The 22,363-nt window shown below is 39.7% G+C and overlaps 1 protein-coding gene and 1 long non-coding RNA gene across 7 annotated transcripts in view; one reads left to right on the top strand and one right to left on the bottom strand.

Annotated features, from left to right (window-relative positions):
• Window positions 1-18,182, bottom strand: part of LOC137571682 (uncharacterized) — a 68,526-nt gene extending 50,344 nt beyond the window's left edge. Inside the window, exons 1-3 of one of the 2 annotated variants that reach the window (XR_011031404.1) lie at window positions 18,107-18,182; window positions 13,159-13,254; window positions 10,564-11,095 (exon numbers count right to left, since the gene is read on the bottom strand). This is a non-coding gene — a long non-coding RNA (uncharacterized lncRNA). Of the gene's footprint in view, window positions 1-10,563; window positions 11,096-13,158; window positions 13,255-18,106 lie in introns of those variants that run through there. The other variant, XR_011031405.1, reaches the window with a different exon arrangement.
• FGF12 (fibroblast growth factor 12) overlaps window positions 1-19,599 on the top strand; it is a 606,762-nt gene extending 587,163 nt beyond the window's left edge. For all 5 annotated transcript variants that reach the window (XM_068281186.1, XM_068281184.1, XM_068281185.1 and 2 more), the window contains one exon: window positions 19,182-19,599. In XM_068281186.1, the coding sequence (XP_068137287.1) occupies window positions 19,182-19,300 (119 nt within the window). In that variant the 3' untranslated portion in view covers window positions 19,301-19,599. The remainder of the gene's footprint in view (window positions 1-19,181) is intronic.
• Window positions 19,600-22,363: the final 2,764 nt, after the last annotated feature.

A 22,363-nucleotide genomic window follows, 5' to 3' on the forward strand; every position in this document is an offset into this window, starting at 1 on the left:
CTGTAAACCCTTCATGGGGAAGATCAGGAAGACTGTCAAAATTATTCTGATAGTGATTGCTTTCTTGTTCGACCACTTGTGCAGTATTAGATAAGATTTCAGCAGAAATCTTGTCTAACATTGATCACCCTGCTTCAGCTGGCAGCTTTTTACTGCATGACGGCATACGAAGCATGAGGATCTTTAATTACGTACAGCCACCCATACCACTGCGCACACACTTACACACACACCTGTGACAAGAAAAAAATAAATGTTCAATTAAAACAAGTCATACTTACCTACTACTCGTGGTGATGCCTCTTCTGCCTCATTGGTCCCAGTTTCCATGTGATGTGTTCTTGGCCCACCACCTCCCCTCATGTTTCTGCCCTCTATGATGGTGCTCCTGAGGTAGATGGGTGGCCATGTGAGGACCAAGAAAGCAGAGGCAGCTGAATGTTCATGATGGCAAGGTTATGAGTAATGTTTGTAAGGCTGCATCGGTGCATTTTTCCCAAGGGGTGCAAATTCCACTGGATAACAGTGCGTTATCTATATACTTCCCATTTTTTAAACAAATATGATGTCTTTTCTTAGAAGTTTTGCTTTGGAAGTTCTATCTCTATTTCTTTTGGAATAAAACATATACATTATGCAATATTTGTACACAATTAATTCTATTTTCCCTGCATTTATATTAGTAGATATCCTATTCCTAGGCCATGTAGGAAGTACATTATAGCTAGCTGAGGATGTAAGGAGGAAGGGATTCTGATAGTTGTGTGTTTTAGTTATGAACAACATGTTAATTACCTGCACTTCCCTCAGACAGTGTAGGCATGGATGTCAGAAAATCAGCTCAGCATTCAGTGTAATTGCCCTTTAGAGGTTCCCGGTAGGAAACAGCATGTTATGTAGAAAAGCAAATGCATTCATTGAATTTCCTAATGGCACAACACACTACGCCCCTGCCTCCAACCTGCTTTATGGGAAAAGGAGATAGCAGGGAAGCCCTGGCTGCTTTGTCACAGGGTAATTATTCATCCTGTGTACAATAAATTCTCTTGTAGAAACCATTACACTTTCTCATGTCTGCCCTATCTTTCCAGTGCAGTAAATTCACACTTTTTACTTATTAACTTTCCTGTGATGTATGGATATGTAAACAAGTCTAGCAGAGGTCGGTGCAAGACTCTGCTTTCTGGTTACATCTGTTATTTGGGGGAAAGCACTTTTATTTTAACCTTTTAACAGAGCAGATCACAAGGCAGCCATGCAGAAACGCCTATATTACAATCATATCAGATAATATGCTGGACATTGTAACTTTGCATTCACTGTACACCAGCATGACCTTTGCCTGCTCCTTTCTGCACTGGTTACGTAGACTGTAGATAATGGCTTCAATTCATCAAGCATTACCGCATTCGGTAATGCTGAAAACAGCTGACTTAACGGAGCACTTTAGAAAATGTTAATTCATCAAAGCTGTTACCGAATGAGAAGCTGAAATGACACAGCAATGAGATAAATTACCGACATGTGCTCAACAAATGTTAATTCATCAAGGTTCCCACATTCGCGAACACATTCGGTGTTTATCTCAAGCTCTCCCCTGTCGTTACAGGCTTCGAAAGCCTTCTGTGTGAATGGTTTCATGATTAGCAGGAGCAGGCAGCCAATAGAAACAGCCCCTGTTCTCCTGCAAGTGCCGTTGATAGGTCACACAGGCTTCTCCACACAAGCTTTCAGACCCCCCAGGCACTGTGCAGAGAGAACGGGACAAAAGATATCCCCAGATTCCCTTCGGTGGTGTAACCCTTTCAGGCCCTGTTTGATAATGCAAAGATGCTGGTGGTGAAATCACCAAGCAAGAGCGAGGGATTCTGAAGAGAGATGGGCACCACGCAGTGGGCGACACAGGACAGGTAATGTATAAATGCACAGAAGGTTGGTACATTTATACACTAGAGGGCAACATCGGGGGTTTTGGTGCTCTTTGGGATATTGCTTGCCGCTACCACCATGCACCCAATCGACCATGATGGCCTGACATCTTATGGCCTGTCCGTTCAATCAATACATGCGGCCGCTTTCGGCCTGAAATTGGTTGCCTTGTGGATCGTGCATGGTCTTGGAGGTACCGATTTTCATCCAGTATTATAATAATTATTGAATTGGATGGTAGATCAGCCGCCAAGTTGATGTATGTAGATGTATGGGCGCCTTTACTTATGCGACTTCTGAAATTTAATTGGTTGGACCAAATGTTTTTCAGGTGTTTCATAGCGAAGGGACGGAATACATACGCACACTCACAGCTTTTCAACCTTAACTTGTTCTATCTGTCTGGTATTTCATTCCACGTCAACAGTTTGGTGGAGTGCATGACAGAAAATCCAAATGAAAATCCATTTTAATTCCGGGTTGTAATGTGACAAAACAGGAAAATAGCTGGAGCGGATGAAAACTTGCACAAGACATGGTATCATTCAGCCTAATCAACATGATTGCTTTGAGAATTTGCCTTGTTTAGTTTCCAGTTTATTTGATTTGACTGATGCTTTTAGATTGAAGCCTTGCAGCGATGTGCCTGTAATGTACGAGGATGTCAGTGCCACCGAATGCCGCCGGTTCTCTTTACTGCAATCATCAAAGGTCCGCACCATCCAATTTTCAAGTTTCAAGTTTCTTTATTTATAGCTCTTATAAAAAGACATGATTAAAAGCAAATCTGCATGATGATGACGCACAGGCGTTTCGATACTTCTTTCTCAAATCATTGCAGCATCTGACAATACATTACACACCACACACATCTTATATAGGTCTCAAGTGGACCTGATGGAAGACTTACAATTTGCATATTCATGAGTGAACTCTACCATAGGCTGTAAACACTATCTTTAGATTTTCACAAACAAATTATTAGGCACAATTAAAAACCCAATTTCCAACTTTAATTCACATTTCAAACATTTAAAACCACTCTCCAATGTCTTATTTGCTGTTTTTAGCTCCTCGGGAGAAAAAATTATCATATTGTGGGACACTCAACCAATCACCAGTACGCCTACAACGTCCGCCTAAGACTACGTAAATACGCAATAAAATACGCATGTACGCGTACGTTATAGCCAATCATTATCATGCCTACAACGTCCGCATAAAGACTGTTGACGCGTCGCATGCGTACATATGTACGCGTACAGTCAAGACAAGCGTAAAAACGTCCGCAAAGCGACATTTAACGCGTAAAAAACGCGAGAAAAACGCGCAAAAATGCAAAGGAACACACAGAAAACGTGAAAAAACGCGTAATCAAAACCGTAAAGTTCCAAAAAAACGGCACATTGATTGAAAAATGTCTCCACACATGACAACCATCTCCCAACTAAACCTCCATCTATTCAACTCAAGATACGTTATATAATAAGTTTACAAATATCGTATTCACGATTTAACCCCTTGGGTTCCAAAGTATCAAGTCTTTTTATCCAAAAATACTCCCTTTTTAACAACTCCTTTAGTCTGTCACCTCCCCTCCCGCCGGTTCTCTTTACTTGCATCAGCATATTCAGTTAAGACCTTGAAGATGGCAAAGGCAGTGCAGGGAGTTTCCAGTTTAGTTAGTGTACAGAGCATGCAGCTAGTATAGCTCAAGCATTTCATCCTAACTAGCATCAGTACTCCAAAAATGTTCTATTCACATATGACACAAGACATGACAAATAACATTTATATTGCGCTTTTCTCCTGGCGGACTCTATAGGCAGTAGCAGTGTTAGGGAGTCAAGCCCATGGTCTCCTTATTGAATAGGTGATTGCTTATTGAACAGCAAGAGCAGAGATTTGAAGCCAGGTCATCTGTGTCAGAGGCAGAGCCCGTAAAGGATACCTTAGCGCTTAGGATACATAGTGCGTATGCACAGAGCACTCCTATCCACAGGCATGCGATCAATGATGCGTTGCCAGGCAGCACCTGCGCACTGCTCTCTGACCTGGAAATAGCTGTGGGCGGCCTTTACAAACTAGCAGAGGGGGGCGGAGAAGAAAGGGGGAAGTAGTGGGCATGAGGACTGCCTGCTCCCCCCATTTTTAAAATTTAGGAGTGCTAGGGTATCGTTAAACACTACATTACATTACATTATCCAGCCACATATCTTAAATCTGCCCTCATAGTTCTGTTTCTGTTTTCCATCCTTTGCACTTAATCTCTCCCCAAGTTGAGAAAGGTTTGAAGGCCTTGTTTTTGTGTTGCAAGCATGGAGCTTTTGTAAAACACAAAAGAATCAGAATTTACCAGGAAAGTATAAGTGGGGCTATATGCTGCTTTCTGTGGGATGCTGAGCTCAGTATGATACAGCAAGCACATAATTTGGAGCACTTAAACCTATGTGTTTGAAAGTACAACATTTATAAATAGGACAATTAAGGCAACATGATGTTCTCTCTCTGTTATACCTGACGTAATTATTGAATGAGAATAAAGCAACTGGTCCGTTTGAATGAACCAGGAAAAACAAAGTCATATTAATTATAGGGAAAAAAAAGTTTAAGCAAGCAAGTAGATTGTTGCATAGCATGTTTTCTTTTTAAGTGCAACAAACAAGACCGATAACCTAACAGCAGCTTTCTCCTCCTCACTTCTCCCTAGTGTTTTTGAACTGTATGGATAAAAATGTATATTTTCTTACTTACCGATGAAGTCAACCATCCCTTGATAATCGATTGTCAAAGTCTGATTTTATGTGTGACACCAGCTTAGTTTTTCCCTTTAATATACGAATCTAGACATGTAGGTTGAGCAAAGGGACCAAGAGCCAGGATAAATGTTATAGGCAATAGTGGGCAGCCCTAGCATGTGCCTCTTTCCATGGGGAATGTTGCCAGATTAAATCCAGCAAAATGTGCACATGCTTGCGGATTTGAATAAAGTTATTTTATCTAGGTTAATGCAAACCTGAAGCGAAAAAAAACCATGATATAATGAATTGTATGTATAGTACAGATAATGAATAGAATATTAGTAGCAAAGAAAAGAGTCTCATGGTTTTATTTTCATTTATATATATATATATATATATATATATTTTTTTTTTTTAACATTGCATCATTCTTTCACATTTGCACTTTTAAAATCACACTCTGTCTTTTAAGCTATAAAGCAAAGCAGAGCTAATAACCCTTTGAACTTTCCTGCAGTAAAACCTTATAGAGAACCCAAGGTGACTATTTAAAATCTTAAAGAACACAGAGGCATGTCCCGTGCGCTATGACATCCCTCTGTGTCTTGCTATTGCCACCCCTAGTCCCTCCCGGGGTCTGCCGTGTCCCCCTGTAAAAAGCGATAGGCTATCAACAAGCTCCTTGTCGCTAGCCTTGTATTTACCTCCAGCCGGTCATTCTATCTGGCCTCCCCCGCCTCTGTCCCAGCCGCTGCCCACCTCTGTGAGCTTCCTCCAATCGGAAGCTAAGCCGCACCCAAGGAAGTACCTTCCAGAAGCATGTCATAGCGCACAGGACATACCTCTGTGTTCTCTTAAGATTTTAAATACCCACCTAAGGTTCTCTTTATCTCAAGCAGTACAGCTCATTGTTTCTTGTTTGTTTAAGTGCTTCAGAAAACAACCAAGTTGGGTCGAATAGCTCTTTTTGCATACATAACAATGTATGCAAAAAGAGCATACATTGTATAACTTTTTGCATACATAACAATTGAAGGTTTTTTTTTTAAACTCTTTCTGGAAAACAATACGAGTCTCTTTTCTTTGCTACCAATGTTCAATTTCTTAGCTGTACTACACATACAAGTCATTATCTCATACATTTATTTTCACTTCAGGATTGCTTTAAAAAGTGATCCCCAAATCCCCATTTTTTAATGCAAAATATAAATGACCTCAAGACAGATGCCTTGTATACATCTAATGACAGGCAAACCCCATGTATTTTCTGTTTTTGCATTTTCAATTAAAAAGGTATTAACACAGAAGACTAAAACCTCACCTAACAATTTAGTATTTACATTAAAGCGGACCCAAACTAAACATTTTTTTAAATTCAAAATATTTAGTTGCACCACTCTGACACATACAAAGATAAATAAACACTCCTTCAAGCCTATGAGCATTTCAGTGCATGCTTTTCACCCTTCTCTTTTCATAACTAGGGTTATACAGGTGGCAGCCATTAGCAATTCCTCCTTTGCTGGACACCTTCTACTCCACCAGTTTGCCAGATTCTGTCCCGGCAATATGAAAGGAAGGGAGGGGTTTCTCCAATAAATGTAAAAAAAATTATATTTGTCATCATGCAGCTGAAAAAAAGGCTGCTATTTATTATAATAATTTAGAAAATAGATTTTATTTCTAAAATCTTGTATTTTTAGGTTGGGTCCACTTTAAGAAGAGAAGTAGGCTGAAACTGATATGATTCTAGTATTTCATCGGAATCATATATTGATATGGTTCATAGTATTTCATAGGGATCATAGATATTGCAGCTTGTAAAGAGAATGGATGAAGTGATTGCCTTTCTCTCAAGCCATAGGGGTAAGTGGAGGTGGAAGTTTTATAAAACAAAGACCAATATCCATCTGGCTCCAGTGCTTTCACTACCTTAAAAAACAAGCGACACCCGTGCTAACCTAGAAATAAAAAACATATATAAGTAGATAAATACTACTTCTACTTACATAGCAGATGTATTGTGCTATCCACGTAATGATTCCTGTGAGTTTCATAAAGGAAAAACAGAAAATCCTATTCTAGGCAGTGGCCATCTTGCCACGCTAATGATGACATCATATCCTCCCTGACTCTTGTTTTCCCCCCTCCCTTCTCTTGCCCATTGTGTATTCATTAGCTGCCCTCCGCCCAGAGTCTTCAGACACTCCCACTGAGGTGTATACTAACAACGGCACTGTATTTTTTTTATTTACACATCCAATCACTCAGTCATTTCAGCATTGCTTGTAAACACAAGTAATCAGAGGGTGTTTCTGATAAGCAGCTAGGCAGGGAAATAAATGGAAGAGGAGGAATATATTATAGATAAAAAGAACACCCAGCATTCAACTCTTTGGCACTGCTTGGCACTGGGGCCAGTGCTCCTAAAGTATGTGATAACTACAAACCATAACAGCAGAAAAAGTTTTGCACGTTTTAAATGCAGGATTAGCATCTTTATCACTTAATACACTCAGACTAGTTGCTGTTGAAATTTGATTTTTATGGTGACAATACCGCTTTAAGATTATTGATTGCAAAGAGAGCTTCGTCTAGTGCAGTGATGGCTAACCTTGGCACTCCAGCTGTGTTAAAACTACAAATCCCATCATGCCTCTGCCTCCCCGAGTTATGCTTAGAGCTGTCAGAGTATTGTAATGCCTCATGGAACTTGTAGTTCCACCACAGCTGGAGTGCCAAGGTTAGCCATCACTGGTCTAGTGAAACAGGCATTTAAAAATGCTGCTTCTTCAGGGCTTATCACTGAAAGACCCACTTTATCTAGGAACCATTCTGCTGCTAAATTGCCAAATTCAGTATGTGCTGCATTTAACCTCCCTGGCGCTTAATTTCCCCAGGATTTTTGTACACAAAAGTGATCCAGTTAATTTTCATATCTTTTTTTCTGAAACTTGCCAAAATGTGTCAAGCAAGGGCCTAGTACACAGTGCAGGAGAACATTGATGTGTATGCATGTCAATACTGTTCACAGCATGTTTAATATCAATCAAGGTACTCATGAATCAGTTCAACAATTTTATCAGGATTCGTTATTGGGGTAAGTTTTGAATCACAAACCCTAACAATAGGTGTAACAAGTGGTCTATTTATTTTATTTATTTATTGTATTTATAAAGCGCCAACATAAATACTTTAGTTTATTGGTTAGCAGTCTTTTTTAATGGCTTTGTTTGCACACAGCACCAACAGCAATCCAAAAAAAAAATTAAGAAATGTTAGTCAAATAAAGACTATTGAGTTAATGTAGTCTTAATGCAATGCAATAAAATAAGCCCCACAAACGTATTTCTCTTATTTAACTATGTGAAGCATAGACTGCCACTAGACCAGCATGCAGAAATAGCTGGTGTATCCAGATTGCCTGGTATTTCATTCAAGGGGGATTACCAGTAGGTTATCTGCAAACACAAAAAATTATGACTGGAACCCACGTGGGTAGACATTTTTGTATCCCCATATAGGATTCCATGGATATATTCAGTTCTACCCACCCTGATTATGTTTTATGATTTTTGAACCTGAAGGTGTGCCATCAAAATGAATCTGAGAAACCCCAAACAGGAACAGCAACACTAGTTAAACATTCTTATAGCCTTACCAGGCAAGGTAAACTGAGGCTATCAATTTCATGAACAATTAACACACCTGCTGGTTAACTGGGTCATCTGCGAGAAGCTGTTATTTTTTAATTCCAAATTTTTGCTTCTTGGTTTAGACCAATTAGTTAAATCAAATTTTCTGATTATCATTGACATTTTACCCCTGCTTCTGCTCTCTGGTATTCCCTGGCTGACAACAAAAACATTATAATAAAGTCCTAATCAGTAGGGGGCAATTTAACAGCTGACTTAACCTTGCACTTTCTCACAAATAATGAAGCCAATTACATCTTTGAAACAACATATATTTCTTTAGTGTTCCTGCTCCATTCAAAACAAACCACTCTGCATGTTTCCAGATAAAATTAATTAGGCTAGGTTCACAGTGGTCAGTTGTATAACTCACATGTTGTATGGACTGTGAACTGCAATGGAGACTGGCCATAGAGTTTACTGTGAACAGGCCCATAGAATTGTATGGGCAGTGATTTGACATGCAGACTTATTTTGCAACGCAACTGACCACTGTGAACAGGGCCTTAAAGTTTTTAATTTGTGAGACATACTTCCATAACTTTATTAATCTGGTAATGATGTAAACAAAACTTATATTAACAAGTCTTTTAGAGAGAGCCAACCCATTTATCAATGAGATGCAAATAATTCTGAGTTGATGCAGGATTGTGCACATTTTTCATAGTAATAAGGTGGCTAAGGGGACTTAGTTACACGAGGGTGCTTTGTAAAAGTATTTGGTCACAAAGAGGTTATGGTATGAATAGTGATGCCACAAACTAGACTAGATACCTTGTATAAACAGTCTATCTTGATATATTTTCCTGTTCCATTGACTATAGTAATCCCAGATGTCACCTCCTTGAGAATGGTAGTATTTTACGTCATATAATTGCCATACTCCTACAGTTCAGCTTTAGAAACAAGCTGTTTGTTGTGAATAGTTGTGTCTTGGACGTCATTCCATAAGAGCATGCAGTGATGTCAGTTAATTAGTCTCGGGTGCAGCCACTACAAACTTGGTAAAGTGGTTATTCAATACTTAGACGTTGATACAAGTATCAACTTAGGAGTCTACTGAAATAATGTTTAATGTGACTGCTTTTAATGGAGCTGATATGTCCAAATCATGGTGATAATGGACTCTGCCCCCCCCCCTCACCCCCGCCTCCTTTACTTCAGTAGTTTAGCATTGTAATCAGGAGTACTGAACAAGTTTTTGTCATTGCAAGAGAATGAAGGCTTAACAAAGCCTATATAATAATATATAGTTCTGATAATATTTTTGGCAACTTAGACACCACTAGATTTTGTCATGGTTGTATTTGTTGTCCTAAAATCACTTTTCTAATTAGAATCCCATTTTGTATCTCTAGCTGATTCCAATGCCTCAGGATTCTCACCTTAAAGGGATACTGTAGGGGGGTCGGGGGAAAATGAGCTGAACTTACCCGGGGCTTCTAATGGTCCCTCGCAGACATCCTGTGTTGGCGCAGCCACTCACCGATGCTCCGGCCCCGCCTCCAGTTCACTTCTGGAATTTCTGACTTTAAAGTCAGAAAACCACTGCGCCTGCACGCCCGTGTCCTCGCTCCCGCTGATGTCACCAGGAGTGTACTGCGCAGACACAGACCATGCTGGGCCTTCGCTGTGCGCTCTTGATGACATCAGTGTGATCGAGGACACGGCAACGCAGGCGTAGTGGTTTTCAGACTTTAAAGTCTGAAATTCCAGAAGTGAACCGGAGGCGGGGACAGAGCATCTGTGAGTGGCTGCGCCAACACAGGATGTCTGCGGGGGACCGTTAGAAGCCCCGGGTAAGTTCAACTCATTTTCCCCTGACCCCCCTACAGTATCCCTTTAACAGTTTTCTCTCCTGCTTATAGAGGTTTTCAAAATTCCACCGCTTGTGTGATCTTGCATCTCTCCCCAACTCCTGCCATGTCCAAGATTCTTAGATCATTGTATCCTCACTTTAGTTGGACTCATCCTGACTTTGCATGGTGCTTCTTGCAGCACTTTTCTGTAGCTTCCAAAACACTGAAAATGTTCTTTAATTAAAGGAATACTCGTCATTTAGCCATAAATAAAGAAAGCCCACTTCCACTGTTTCCTGTACATCTGGAACCATATGTTATACAAAAATTTATACAAACATATTAATGCTGAGAATTGCTGAAATGGAAACACTGTCTTCTCCTTTAATTAGGATAACTTCTTTGGCTGGTAGTTTCTCTCATTTAATATCAGTTTTCATTCTTGTGATTCCCAAGTCCAAAATTTATATTTGACTGGCTGCAGTCAGTGACACCCAGGGGCCTCTGCATAAGTGTTTTGGCCTGGATACTTAGGAACTTTATTAAAGCTTTTTCAATCTTCTTCACAGATGATTTGCAGGGTCACTTCAAAGGGCAGATTTCCTTCCATTGGAGGATGCCTTAATTTAATAGCACTCTCTAAAATAGTATGAATGGTTATGGGGAATCTTTTATGTAATGACCTCATTGATTACAATTCCATCAGTGATTGTCTATATTCTTTCTATCCGACATTCTTTTAATTTTAGGTCAAGACAGATTCATCTTGATTAAAGTGAGCTCTTCACAATTCCTGTGGATGATGTCCTTGACCTCCTTTAACTCCAAGTTAGACAATTTGACCACTTCAGCTGGAAGAGCACATGAAGTGGCTCGTGCTGCTACTTGTTGCTGAAAGAAGGCCAATTAAGTGGTTCTTCTTTACTATATTCTATGACCAAAGTTGGATGAGGAAAATCATTTTTAGGTTATTTTTGACAGTTTTTCTAATGAATTTACTTCTAAGGCAGGCTTTATAACTTTTACACAGTATTTAATAACTATTAGACTATATATAGTATTTCTCTTTCAAGATAAGGCCATGTTTCTTCCACAAGACTTGAAGAATACTCCATTTAAGCGAACATTAACTTTACTAATGATTATATAAGGCTCCATTGTTTTTATAAGAAAAACTTTGATGTTTGAGCCATGTCTGTTATACTGGCAGTAAGAAGGCAACACCGCTTTTAGGATGTTGCTCCAAAGCAATACTGAGTCAGCAGAACCTATCCAACTACAATTATTACCAGTGTAAAAGGACATCCGAGGTGAAAATAAACGGATGAGTAAAACAATTGTATCTATCCTCCGTCTCCTAAAAATGACTTTTTTTTTAGATATCCCACAGTTTTATTTTATATTTCAATCTAGTTTTTACGTGTTTACTGTTTCATTGTCTCTACTCAATGACACCTTCATTTAAGTATGCTAGAGCTCAAATCTATGAATTATTGACCTTTGTTATCTCATTCCTGCTCCAGGAAGCCATTTACTGACAGGAAAGTATTTTATGGCTTTAATTACTTATCAATGAGGGGTATGCTATTAGTCTTACCCAGTCAGACCCGGTCCTGATCCGGACAGAAACTATCACTTGCATACCTGATTTTAACTCTTTCAGGCAGAGAAAGAAAAAAAGCAGCACTGCCTAATTATTTGTGTGCTTGGCACTATACATACACATGTCTATCTCATCATGTCACATGTCACCTCGGTTGTGCTTTAAGAGCTGTTTTTGTGTCAAATCATGAAAATTGCTGTTCCCATGATTCAATTTACTCAGTAGGGCTGGGCAAATATAAGCTCCCACTGTCATGTGAGAATGTAATTGGCTGAATGTTATGTTTTTTGTTTATTGCCTTAGGGGGAACTTGTCTCCTGCTCTGTCCAGGTGATAAGACGTTGGTCATCTGAAAATTGTTTCTATAATGTTTTTTTACCTCATTATTTAATAATGCAAAAAATAAGCATTCCACCTTATTTTAACCCCTATTCCCCCTTGCAGACTGACATCGTCAGAATGGCTGAAAAGGCCAGTATGAGGCTTTGCAACCTGAACCATATCAGCCTGCATGGTCCATTGCTTGGAGGAGTGTGCAAGAACAGGGCAGAACCCCCCCGCATACACACACACACATGCACACTCAACAAAGCTACCCTGTCCAGGACAAGGGGCTTATCTCCACTTCATGCTCAGGGAGGTGGGGGTTGCTACTAGCTACTCCCCCAAGAGTGGCGATAGACTCCAGGAAACAGGTGAGTAACTTAATGTGGTATATCCTTTACCCTCCTAGGTGTTTGGAATAAATATAGGCGTACATTAGCACTCCTTATCCATTCCCACAAAAATACAATTTAAAAACACAGAGACACTGTAAAAAATAGTTTATTAAATATTATGCTTCCTGTAAAAATAAAAAAATAAACTATGTCTAACAAGCGGTTTCATTTAATTTAGTCTGCTGGAGTCTTATAAAAGTTTTTCCTGAAGACTCCACTTTGATCATCCACTTTGCCTCATTACTGCTGAAATAGCATCTTTACATTTCCTGCCAGGGCTCCCCATGGGTCTTCCGAGGAGGATTCTTATTGGTCAGAACAGTGTGCCAATTGGAATCTCTCCCTAGCAACATATTTAAATCTCACACCAAGGCATCCTATCAGTCTGTTAAAGTGACCAATATGAATTCCATCCTCAGTAGTCAGTAAGGCGGCCTCACCCCCCCCCCCCCCCCCCCCACACACACACACACACACACACACCTTCATAAAGTACCACAGCTATATTACCTTAGAAATATAATAATAAATACAAATCATTCTTAGTTAATACATCTGGGCTATAATTTAAAAAATGATACTTCAAATAGTATTTTAATCTTCATAAAACATCACAATAATGTACATTCCATTATTATCAGTGTCCATTAAATACAGTATTTTAAACTTTACCTGTTCATTTTTTCACTCACATAAACACATTTCTGTATTTCTGTAGGATGTAGTATATATTCAACACTCCTTCTAGACCTGCTTTGTATCTGAAAACTAGAAATAGGAAAAGAGTATTTTTGTCTGCCGTATGCTTTCACTCTAAGCAAAAAATAAGAGGAGTAATACAATACAATAAAATGCATATGTATCATTACCAGTGTCAAAATATGTAATAAGCTCCTGAACATATAAAATAATAAATAATAATAAGGATGCATTGAGCGTAGTCTTACTTCCTCCCCATGGTGAGGATATTAGTATCTTAAACAGTTAAACAGCATGCCTATTAGTTAAGGTGCCACTTAGGGCTGCACGATTTTAGGGAAAAATTGAAATTGCGATTTTTTACTCGAAATTGTGATTTCGATCTTTTTCACGATTTTTTTTTCAAAACAAGCTTTAGCATTACATTGCGCATGTATGCAGGTGGGGCCTTCTGTGAGGATGCTGGGCTGGGGACAGTTAACAATGTGCAGCGTATTGCGGAGTGCTTGAGTCGGGCAGCGGATCCACTCGAGTCACTGAGTGGCAGAAGCTAGAACTAGCAGTGAATATTTATGATTGTTAATGAGCGGGGCAGCGGGGGACGAGTCCAGTCTAGAGCGGCACACAGCGCCACCAATCACTTGATAGAGATGGTATGACGGCAGTGGTAGGCGGAGCTGTACCCTCTGTACAGCTCCGCCTACCGCCTCCGTCATGCCATCTCTATCTAGCTATTGGTGGCGCTGTGTTCTGGACTGGACTCGCCCTCCCCCTGCTGCCCGGCTCATTAACAGTCATAAATATTCACTTTTAGTCGCAGCTTCTGCCAATCAGTGGCTCCCAAAACCAGTCACTGATCCGGCAATGTGCAGTGTATTGCGGAGTCACGAGTGCTTGAGCCAGGCAGCGGGGGGCAGATCCACTCGAGTCACTGAGTGGCAGAAGCGAGGACTAGCAGCGAATACATATGATAATGAGCGGAGCAGCGGGGGGCGAGTCCAGTCCAGAGCAGCACACAGCGCCACCAATCACTATATAGAGATTGTATGACGGCGGCGATAGGCGGAGCTGTACCCTCTGTACAGCTCCGCCTACCGCCCCATCATGCCATCTCTATCTAGCTATTGTTGGCGCTGTGTGCTGCTCTGGACTGGACTCGCCCCCGCTGCTCCCCAGCTTATTAACAATTATAAATATTCACCGCTAGTCGCGCTGCTTCTGCCAATCAGTGGCTTCCAAAACCGAAGCTACTGATGATCCCGAAATCGTCTGCACGTGAATCGCGGTTTCGGTTTAAAACCGCAAAACCGTGCAGCCCTAGTGCCACTGTTCCGCTTATACAAATTGACAACCATGTGTCCTTTTTGGAACTAGCTACTGGATTCTAGTGTCCAAATCAAACACCTGGAAATAAAGACAAAGGAAGGTTAGTATTCGCTAGGGTTACAGGCTAGAGGTAGGCAGTGGTTTACAAGGGATAGAGTTAGGGGATATGGTTTGGGGAGTTTATGTATGTCAGGTTAAGTATAAAGAAATATGGGGAGGGGGATGAGGCATCAGAATATTAGAGAAGTTACGGATTTAGCTTAAGGAAAGACTTAGTGGAAGGCGTTTATGTTAGGGGGAAATTAGGTATAAGTGAGAGGAGGACATCATTTAGGCACAGTGAATAAGGAAAAGTAGTGAAAACCCCAACAAAAGTACAGCCACAAAGCCTGAATATAAAGCTTTAGTAACAACATCCCCATGGAGTGCTGAGGCAGGATTACTGTTAATTCACATTTACTTACAGCGTATCTAAGCTGTAAACGGTTTTGAAGGAGAACCAAAAATGAGTTTCTGGGTTCTTTTAAAAATCATTTGTCCTTCAACCAGCTAATGGCTTTTTGTCAGGTGTCTGATATTCTGTAAGGATTAGTGGTAGCCAAGATTTATATCTCCCAGAGTAAAATGTTGCTTATTTTTTTATATTCAGCGTATTCAGAAAGCATATACTGTACTGTGACAGCCTTGAAACTGGGTTATAGAAATGTGAGAAAAAAAACAAATTGATGCTTAAACATAGGATTCTCCATAAATATGTGCATGTGCCAAAGTAGGACAAAAAGTAGCTATTGTTACTTGGATCAATACCACAACTGGTGTAATTTAACCAATTATTGTAAATCTAAAATTGGGCTCGATGCAGTTCACTTTTTTCCCAGGTGATATTTCACATTTTATCAATAAAATACCCTTTAAGCCACCAGCAAAGAAGAAATTACTCAGAATAATTTGACAGTAAGTTTTCACCTATTTTTTGGTACTTTTTCAGTTGCAGAGGATGAAAATGGTCTCCATGAGTTGGATCTAGCTCAATGTATTTTCTTTTGCTAACCATTTAGTGTTCAAAATGTTATATGTAACTATATATAGATAAGGATTCTGGTTAAAAAATAAAATTGTGCTACTTATTGTATATGTAAATTGCTAAGCCCCACCTTCTTTGTATCATATTTCCTGGCTAAGTGTTGAAATGAAATTCCATTTTTATTGAGAAAATAACCTGTGCCTTTAGTTCAGGTCTGTATGTTGCTAGAATAAATAACACATATTATTTAAAATGTCTTACCTTGTACAAAAAAATAGATTATGGGGGAGCTTAGTTTTAAATGCTTTATTGACCAAATGTTAAAGGACACCTGAAGTGAGAGGGATACGGGGGCTGCCATACTTATTTACTTTTAAACAATGCAAATTGCCTGCCTGCCCTGCTCATCATCTGCCTCTAATACTTTTAGCCATAGACCTTGAACAAGCATGCAGATCACATGTATCTGACTAAAGTTTGACTGCATTTGCTGCATGCATGTTTCAGGTGTATGATTCAGACACTGTTGATCCTTGAAAGATCACCAGGAGCCCAGGCAACTGGTATTGTTTGAGGGGAAATAAATATGGTATTATTATTATTTATTGTATTTATAAAGCGCCAACATATTACGCAGCGCTGGACATTAGTTTAGGTTACAGACAATATTTAGGGGCAACATACAGCAATATGACAATACAGAAATACAAGAAAGACCAGATCATGCAGCACAGTATGAGTACAAGGTAATGCTTAGTCAGTCACTGGAGGGGAGCATGGAGATTAAGCAAGTTAGGTTCACTCAGATGCATAGCATGGGTTTACAGTAATGGAGGTACATGATCAGGTAGGACACAAAAGGAGGAGGACCCTGCCCAAAGGCTTACAATCTAGAGGGAGAGGTAGGGACGCGAGAGGTAGGAGACCAGAGTTCAGCTGTGGGTTTAGAGCACTTGTGAGGGGTAGTAGGCCAGAGTGAAAAGGTGAGTTTTGAGGGCCTTCTTGAAGGTGTTGAAGGAGGGGGCTGCCCTAATGGGTGGAGGTAGGGAGTTCCATAGTGTTGGATCGGCTCTTGAGAAGTCCTGGAGGCGTGCATGGGACTGGGTCAGGCGAAGTTCATTGGAGGAGCGGAGTGAGCGACTTGGTGTGTATCTCTGAGTAAGATCTGAAATGTAGGTTGGACAGGTTTTGTGGATGGATTTGCAGGTCAGACACAATATCTTGAATCTGATTCTAGACTAGATAGGAAGCCAGTGGAGGGATTCACGGAGGGGAGCCGCACTGGTGAAGTGATGGGAGGAGTGGATAATTCTGGCTGCTGCATTCATGATGGACTGCAGTGGGGCTATTCGGGTCATAGGGAGACCAGACAGAAGGGCATTGCAGTAGTCAAGGCGGGAAATTATGAGGGCATGGATGAGGAGTTTGGTGGTGGCAGAGGTCAGGAAAGGGTGAATCTTACAGATGTTACGAAGGTGGAAGGTTGCAGGACTTTGTGAGGTTTTGAATGTGGGGAGTGAAGGAGAGTGCGGAGTCCAGGGTGACACCCAGACAGCGGGCTTGAGAGGTAACCTCCATAGCCATAACCTCCATACCTCCATATGGTAGCTTCCATATCTTTCTCACTTCAGGTATCCTTTAAAACATTTTCACTTTGACTATGAGTACACAAACACTTCAAAGACAAAGGTAAGTAAACAGTAGTTCCTGTAGTGACATGGCAGTGAAGCTGCATCTCTTAAAGAGAAACTCCAATCTAGAATTGAACTTTATCTCAATCAGTAGCTGATACCTTCTTTTACATGAGAAATATAATGATTTTCACAAACAGACCACCAGGGGGCGCTGTATGACTGATTTTGTGCTGAAACCCCTCCCACAAGAAGCTCTGAGTACCACGGTACTCTGGGCAAACTGCCACAATGTAACAATGTTCACAGACAGGAATTAGCTGTTTACAGCTGTCTCTAACAGCCAAAACAGCTAGGAGCAGCTACATAACCTGCCCACAGTAAAAATGTCACCATGTAATAAATGTCAGAATGTATATTGGGGAGAGGAAAGATTTTACAATGAGCAAACACTGACTAAATCATTTATACATAAATAAAAAATGAAGCACTTTTTTTACTACATTATTTTCACTGGAGTTCCTCTTTAAGTAGTTCCACTGGAAGGTAGATTTCACAATTCCTAATGATGAAGGTTCTAGCTACAAGACTACTCACGTATCCTGCTGCCACTTTCATTATAGGGCTTAAAGGGAACCTAAACTAAGGAGGATGTGGATTTTTCCTTTTAAAATAATACCAGTTGCCTGACTCTCCTACTGGTCCTGTGTCTCTAATACTTTTAGCCACAGCCCCTCAACAAGCATGCAGATAAGGTGCTCTGACTGAAGTCAGACTGGATTAGCTGCATGGTTGTTTCAGGTGTGTGATTCATCCACTACTGCAGCCAAAGAGATCAGCAGGACTGCCAGGCAACTGGTATTGTTTAACAGGAAACATCCACATCCCTCTCAGTTAAGGATCCGTTTAATGAGCTAAAACCAGAGCTGGGCAAACTCACCTGATCTGCTGCATTTCCCTCCAATACATTCTGCTTAACAGACAGTACTGGCTGCATAATGGACAGTTTAGTTGTAAACAGCCAGTATGCAGCCTCCATGGTTTAAAGAACAAGCGACACCCATGCTAACCTAGAAATAAAAAATACATATATAAGTAGATAAATACTACTTCTACTTACAGTACATAACAGATGTATTGTGCTATCCACGTAATGATTCCTGTGAATTTTATAAAGGAAAAGCAGAAAATCCTATTCTAGGCAGTGGCCATCTTGCCAAGCTAATGCTGACATCATATCCTCCCTGACTCTTGTTTCCTCCCCTCCCTTCTCTTGTTTATTGTGTATTCAGTAGCTGCCCTCCTCGCAGAATTTCAGACACTCCCACTGAGGTGTATACTAACAACTGCACTGTATTTTTTTTTTATTTACATATCCAATCACTGAGTCACCTCAGCCCTGCTTGTAAACACAAGTAATCAGAGAGTGTTGCTGATAAGCAGCTAGGCAGGGAAATAAATGGAAGAGAAGGAATATATTATAGATAAAAATAACTCCCAGCATTCAACTGTTTGGCACTAGGGCCAGTGCTCCTAAAGTATGTGATAACTACAAACCATAACTGCAGAAAAAGTTTTGCAAGTTTTGAATGCAGGATTAGCATCTTTATCACTTAATACACTCAGACCAGTTGCTGTTGAAATTTGATTTTTATGGTGACAATACCGCTTTAATAGGGAAATGCAATGAAGGAGAACTTTGCAGATCAGTTAAATTGGTAAATTTCCCTTTGATCGGAATCATCAGATCAGTAGGTAGGTAGATAGATAGATAGATAGATAGATAGATAGATAGATAGATAGATAGATAGATAGGTAGGTAGGTTGATAGATAGATAGATAGATAGATGGATGGAATTCCTGTTATACAGTGAGTAAGCATATCATTACAGTAAATATTGTATCGCTAATACTTTTTATCTATCAGATGAAAGCAAAGCACATAAATGCTAATAGAACCAATGAAGTCTGACCCTTCACTCTACAGGAACTAATTGCGTTCATTTGTTTTTCAGTGTGCATGTACAGAGAGCCATCACTGCATGAAATTGGAGAGAAGCAAGGACGTTCAAGAAAAAGTTCAGGGACACCAACCATGAATGGTGGAAAAGTTGTTAATCAAGAGTCAACATAGCTAAGATCCTGCCCTGTCCTGACAGTGAACCCACTTGAGAGTCAGAAACGATACACATAAACTGACATGACAGGTTCTGCTGACTACGTTTTTGAACTGTTTTTTCTTCTTTGGATAGAACAAAGAAATGGAAATTAAATTGCCTGTGCAATGTTTTCAACCAACCAAGAAAAAATGAAGAAAATATGTTGAATCTGGACTCCATTATTATTTTATGCAAAGTTTGCTGTGTGATCAAACAAGTTCCCATCATTGCATAAAAAAAATATACAATAAAGATGTTACCTTTAAAATGACAACAGTTCTGGAGAAATAAATCTCAACCCAGAAATCAGTGAAGACCACTAATTGAATCTAGGCTGAGAGGGCCCACCATTGCAATGTTCCTCTGTTTTAGATTTGTGTCTATCTATAAAGCGCATCTGCTTTATTTGGACAAATAGCATCACATTTAGTAAGTTCAGGCAAACAATTGATTCATGTATTTATAAATTAAGACAGTCTGCAGAATTCACAGACATTACAGAGAAACAGCTCTTTATAAACCAAAGAATGAAATGTAACTTATGTTGGAGTCTTATCATGGATGATATCTATAAGTTAAAAACATATTTTTTAGAAATTGCTTAAAGGGTTTTTCACCTTAAACCTTATAATTTTATCATGGGTGGACTTGGTTGGGCTGAATTACTCACAGGCTTCTAACATTATTCTAGAACGGGAATGTCGAACTCCAGTCCTCAAGAGCCGAGATCCTCAAACATTTTTTGCACAGCTCAAATTGATTGATGGGACTGAGTCAGGAAAGGTGTGGTTCATCAAGTACAACACCTCTCCATCTCTCAGTCCATCCTAAACACTAGCTTAGATATGGCCCTCGAACACTGGGGCTCGACACGTGCTATAGAACTATATTACTTGCCGTTAAGGAAGATATGAAGTTCCTTGTCTGTTTGTTCAAATGGAATAATCTACACATCACTAGTCACAAATAATTTGCTTTGGTTGGGACTAATCTGTAGTGAAGAAAAATGAGTAGAGTTAAACATCCTCTCTGTGAACTTGTAAGCAGTGCTTACCCCATGATCTGTTAAATGAGTCCATGGGACACGTTCCAGCTTACGTTCCTTTTGTACTTGCATGTGAAAAGGTTAATCTCCCATGCAGTACAGGGTGCTACCATTGACCATTTAATAATGAAGGAACTGGTGGTTTGTAAAGTCATATGGAATTAACATTACACCTGACATAATGTTAGCCTTGGCAGAACAAGGAAACTCATGCCTTTGTTTAGTGGGTGTATGAAATCAAACTTTTCGCAGTGGAGAAACTACAATAGTGAATTCATAAGGAGTGTTTTCAACTTCCTTGAGGCCCCTTCCATATTTGAAATCTCCATTGTGGTGCAATTGTTATGCGATAGCACCACAACGGTCTTGAAATGTCACACTGCACAATAACACTGCAGTACGACAATACAGTGATGCATTCCAATGAAAGTATGCATCACTTCTGGGTAAAAAGCGGATGATGCACAGATACACTTGACCCACTGCAGCATGCCGCACCATATTCAATGTCATAGCCCCATAGGGCTATCATTGCTTTTGCCACCTGATGCAGCATTTTAGTGTTATGCAACAGACCTCTTGAAATGTTCAAGTGCTCAAAAAGTTCAAATGTTGAATAAAAATTAATTTAAGTCCAATTTTATATACCTCAAATAATACACTAAAAATTAGCTATAAAAAATGCCATCAATGTTATCCCTTCTCAGGTAGATATATGATATATTCTATAAATGAGGCAAACAGCTATGAGTGAATTTACATGTTTTGCTTAACATAATTAATTACCACTCCATATTCTGTACAGAATCATATATCCACACCTAGAAAACTTTTTGTCACCTAAAACAATCAATTCTGATAGTTTAATGCTAGGTACATATGATACAATTTTCTGGCAGATTTACCTGCCAGATCGATTTTTTTCAACATGTCCGATCTGAATTTCGATTGATTTTCCAATCGATTTCCGTTCACTTTTATGGAAATCGATCAGAAAATTGATCGTAATTCAGATCGGACATGTTGGAAAAAAATCAATCTGGCAGGTAAATCTGCCAGAAAATTGCATGGTGTGTACCTAGAATTAGATGCCAGTTTAGTCATGATCACTGTACAGACACATTGGTCACCTCCCTTAAGCATAATGTTGTATCCTGTGGACAGGAGAACATCGGAAGACAATTGCTGTTGGTGTTGAGTGTGAGCAATTTAACTCATAGGATGCATAGTATGCCTCTTTACTAGATTAACATTTGCACTACAGCAGTACTTCAATTGCCATCACTCTTGCTGTAGACTAACTTGTCTTATTATATTATCTCTGTGTAGTAGAAGTCTGTAACAGTGAGATCCCTTAGTACTGCTCTGCTTATGGCAGGTGATCAGATCTGGAAATTTAAGTATATGTTCAGCTTTAAAGAAATGTAAGATGCCAGCGGGTAATTCAGCCACTATCTGCCCCAAAACAAAATATATTTTTGCATAACAATTTTTGTGTCACAATTACAATTTTACCCTGGAATCTGATGCCTCTAGGTAGTAATGCAACTTTTGATATGTCTTTGTCATGATGTAAGGATAAGGTTAATCAGTTTCAGCACTACTTGCAGATAAATACTGATAATTCAGTATGGCTATTCCAGTGCAGTAGTGCTCCAAATGCTGCTATGTGTTCATGTAGTACATTAGTCCTACAAACAAATGTAGTGAACAGAGGGAGAGGAGTGTCAAGAGGCAGGGTTGATATTTTCAGCCCTATACCCTTTCTGGGCACATATTTATAAACAAACGTCTATGAAACAAATAAAAAGCATCTTGATGTATGCAAACCACAAACAACTAGAGATCATCTTTCATCAGATTGATTTCTATCTTTGCTTAAAGGACACCTGAAGTGAAGGGGAGGAGGTCTCCTTATTCATTTCTTTTTAAACAATACAAATTGTCTGGCTGTCCTGCTGATCCTCTGTCTCTCTTATGCTTTTAGCAATAA

The sequence above is a fragment of the Hyperolius riggenbachi genome, chromosome 4 (assembly GCF_040937935.1).
Source record: "Hyperolius riggenbachi isolate aHypRig1 chromosome 4, aHypRig1.pri, whole genome shotgun sequence".
Lineage (NCBI taxonomy): Eukaryota > Metazoa > Chordata > Amphibia > Anura > Hyperoliidae > Hyperolius > Hyperolius riggenbachi.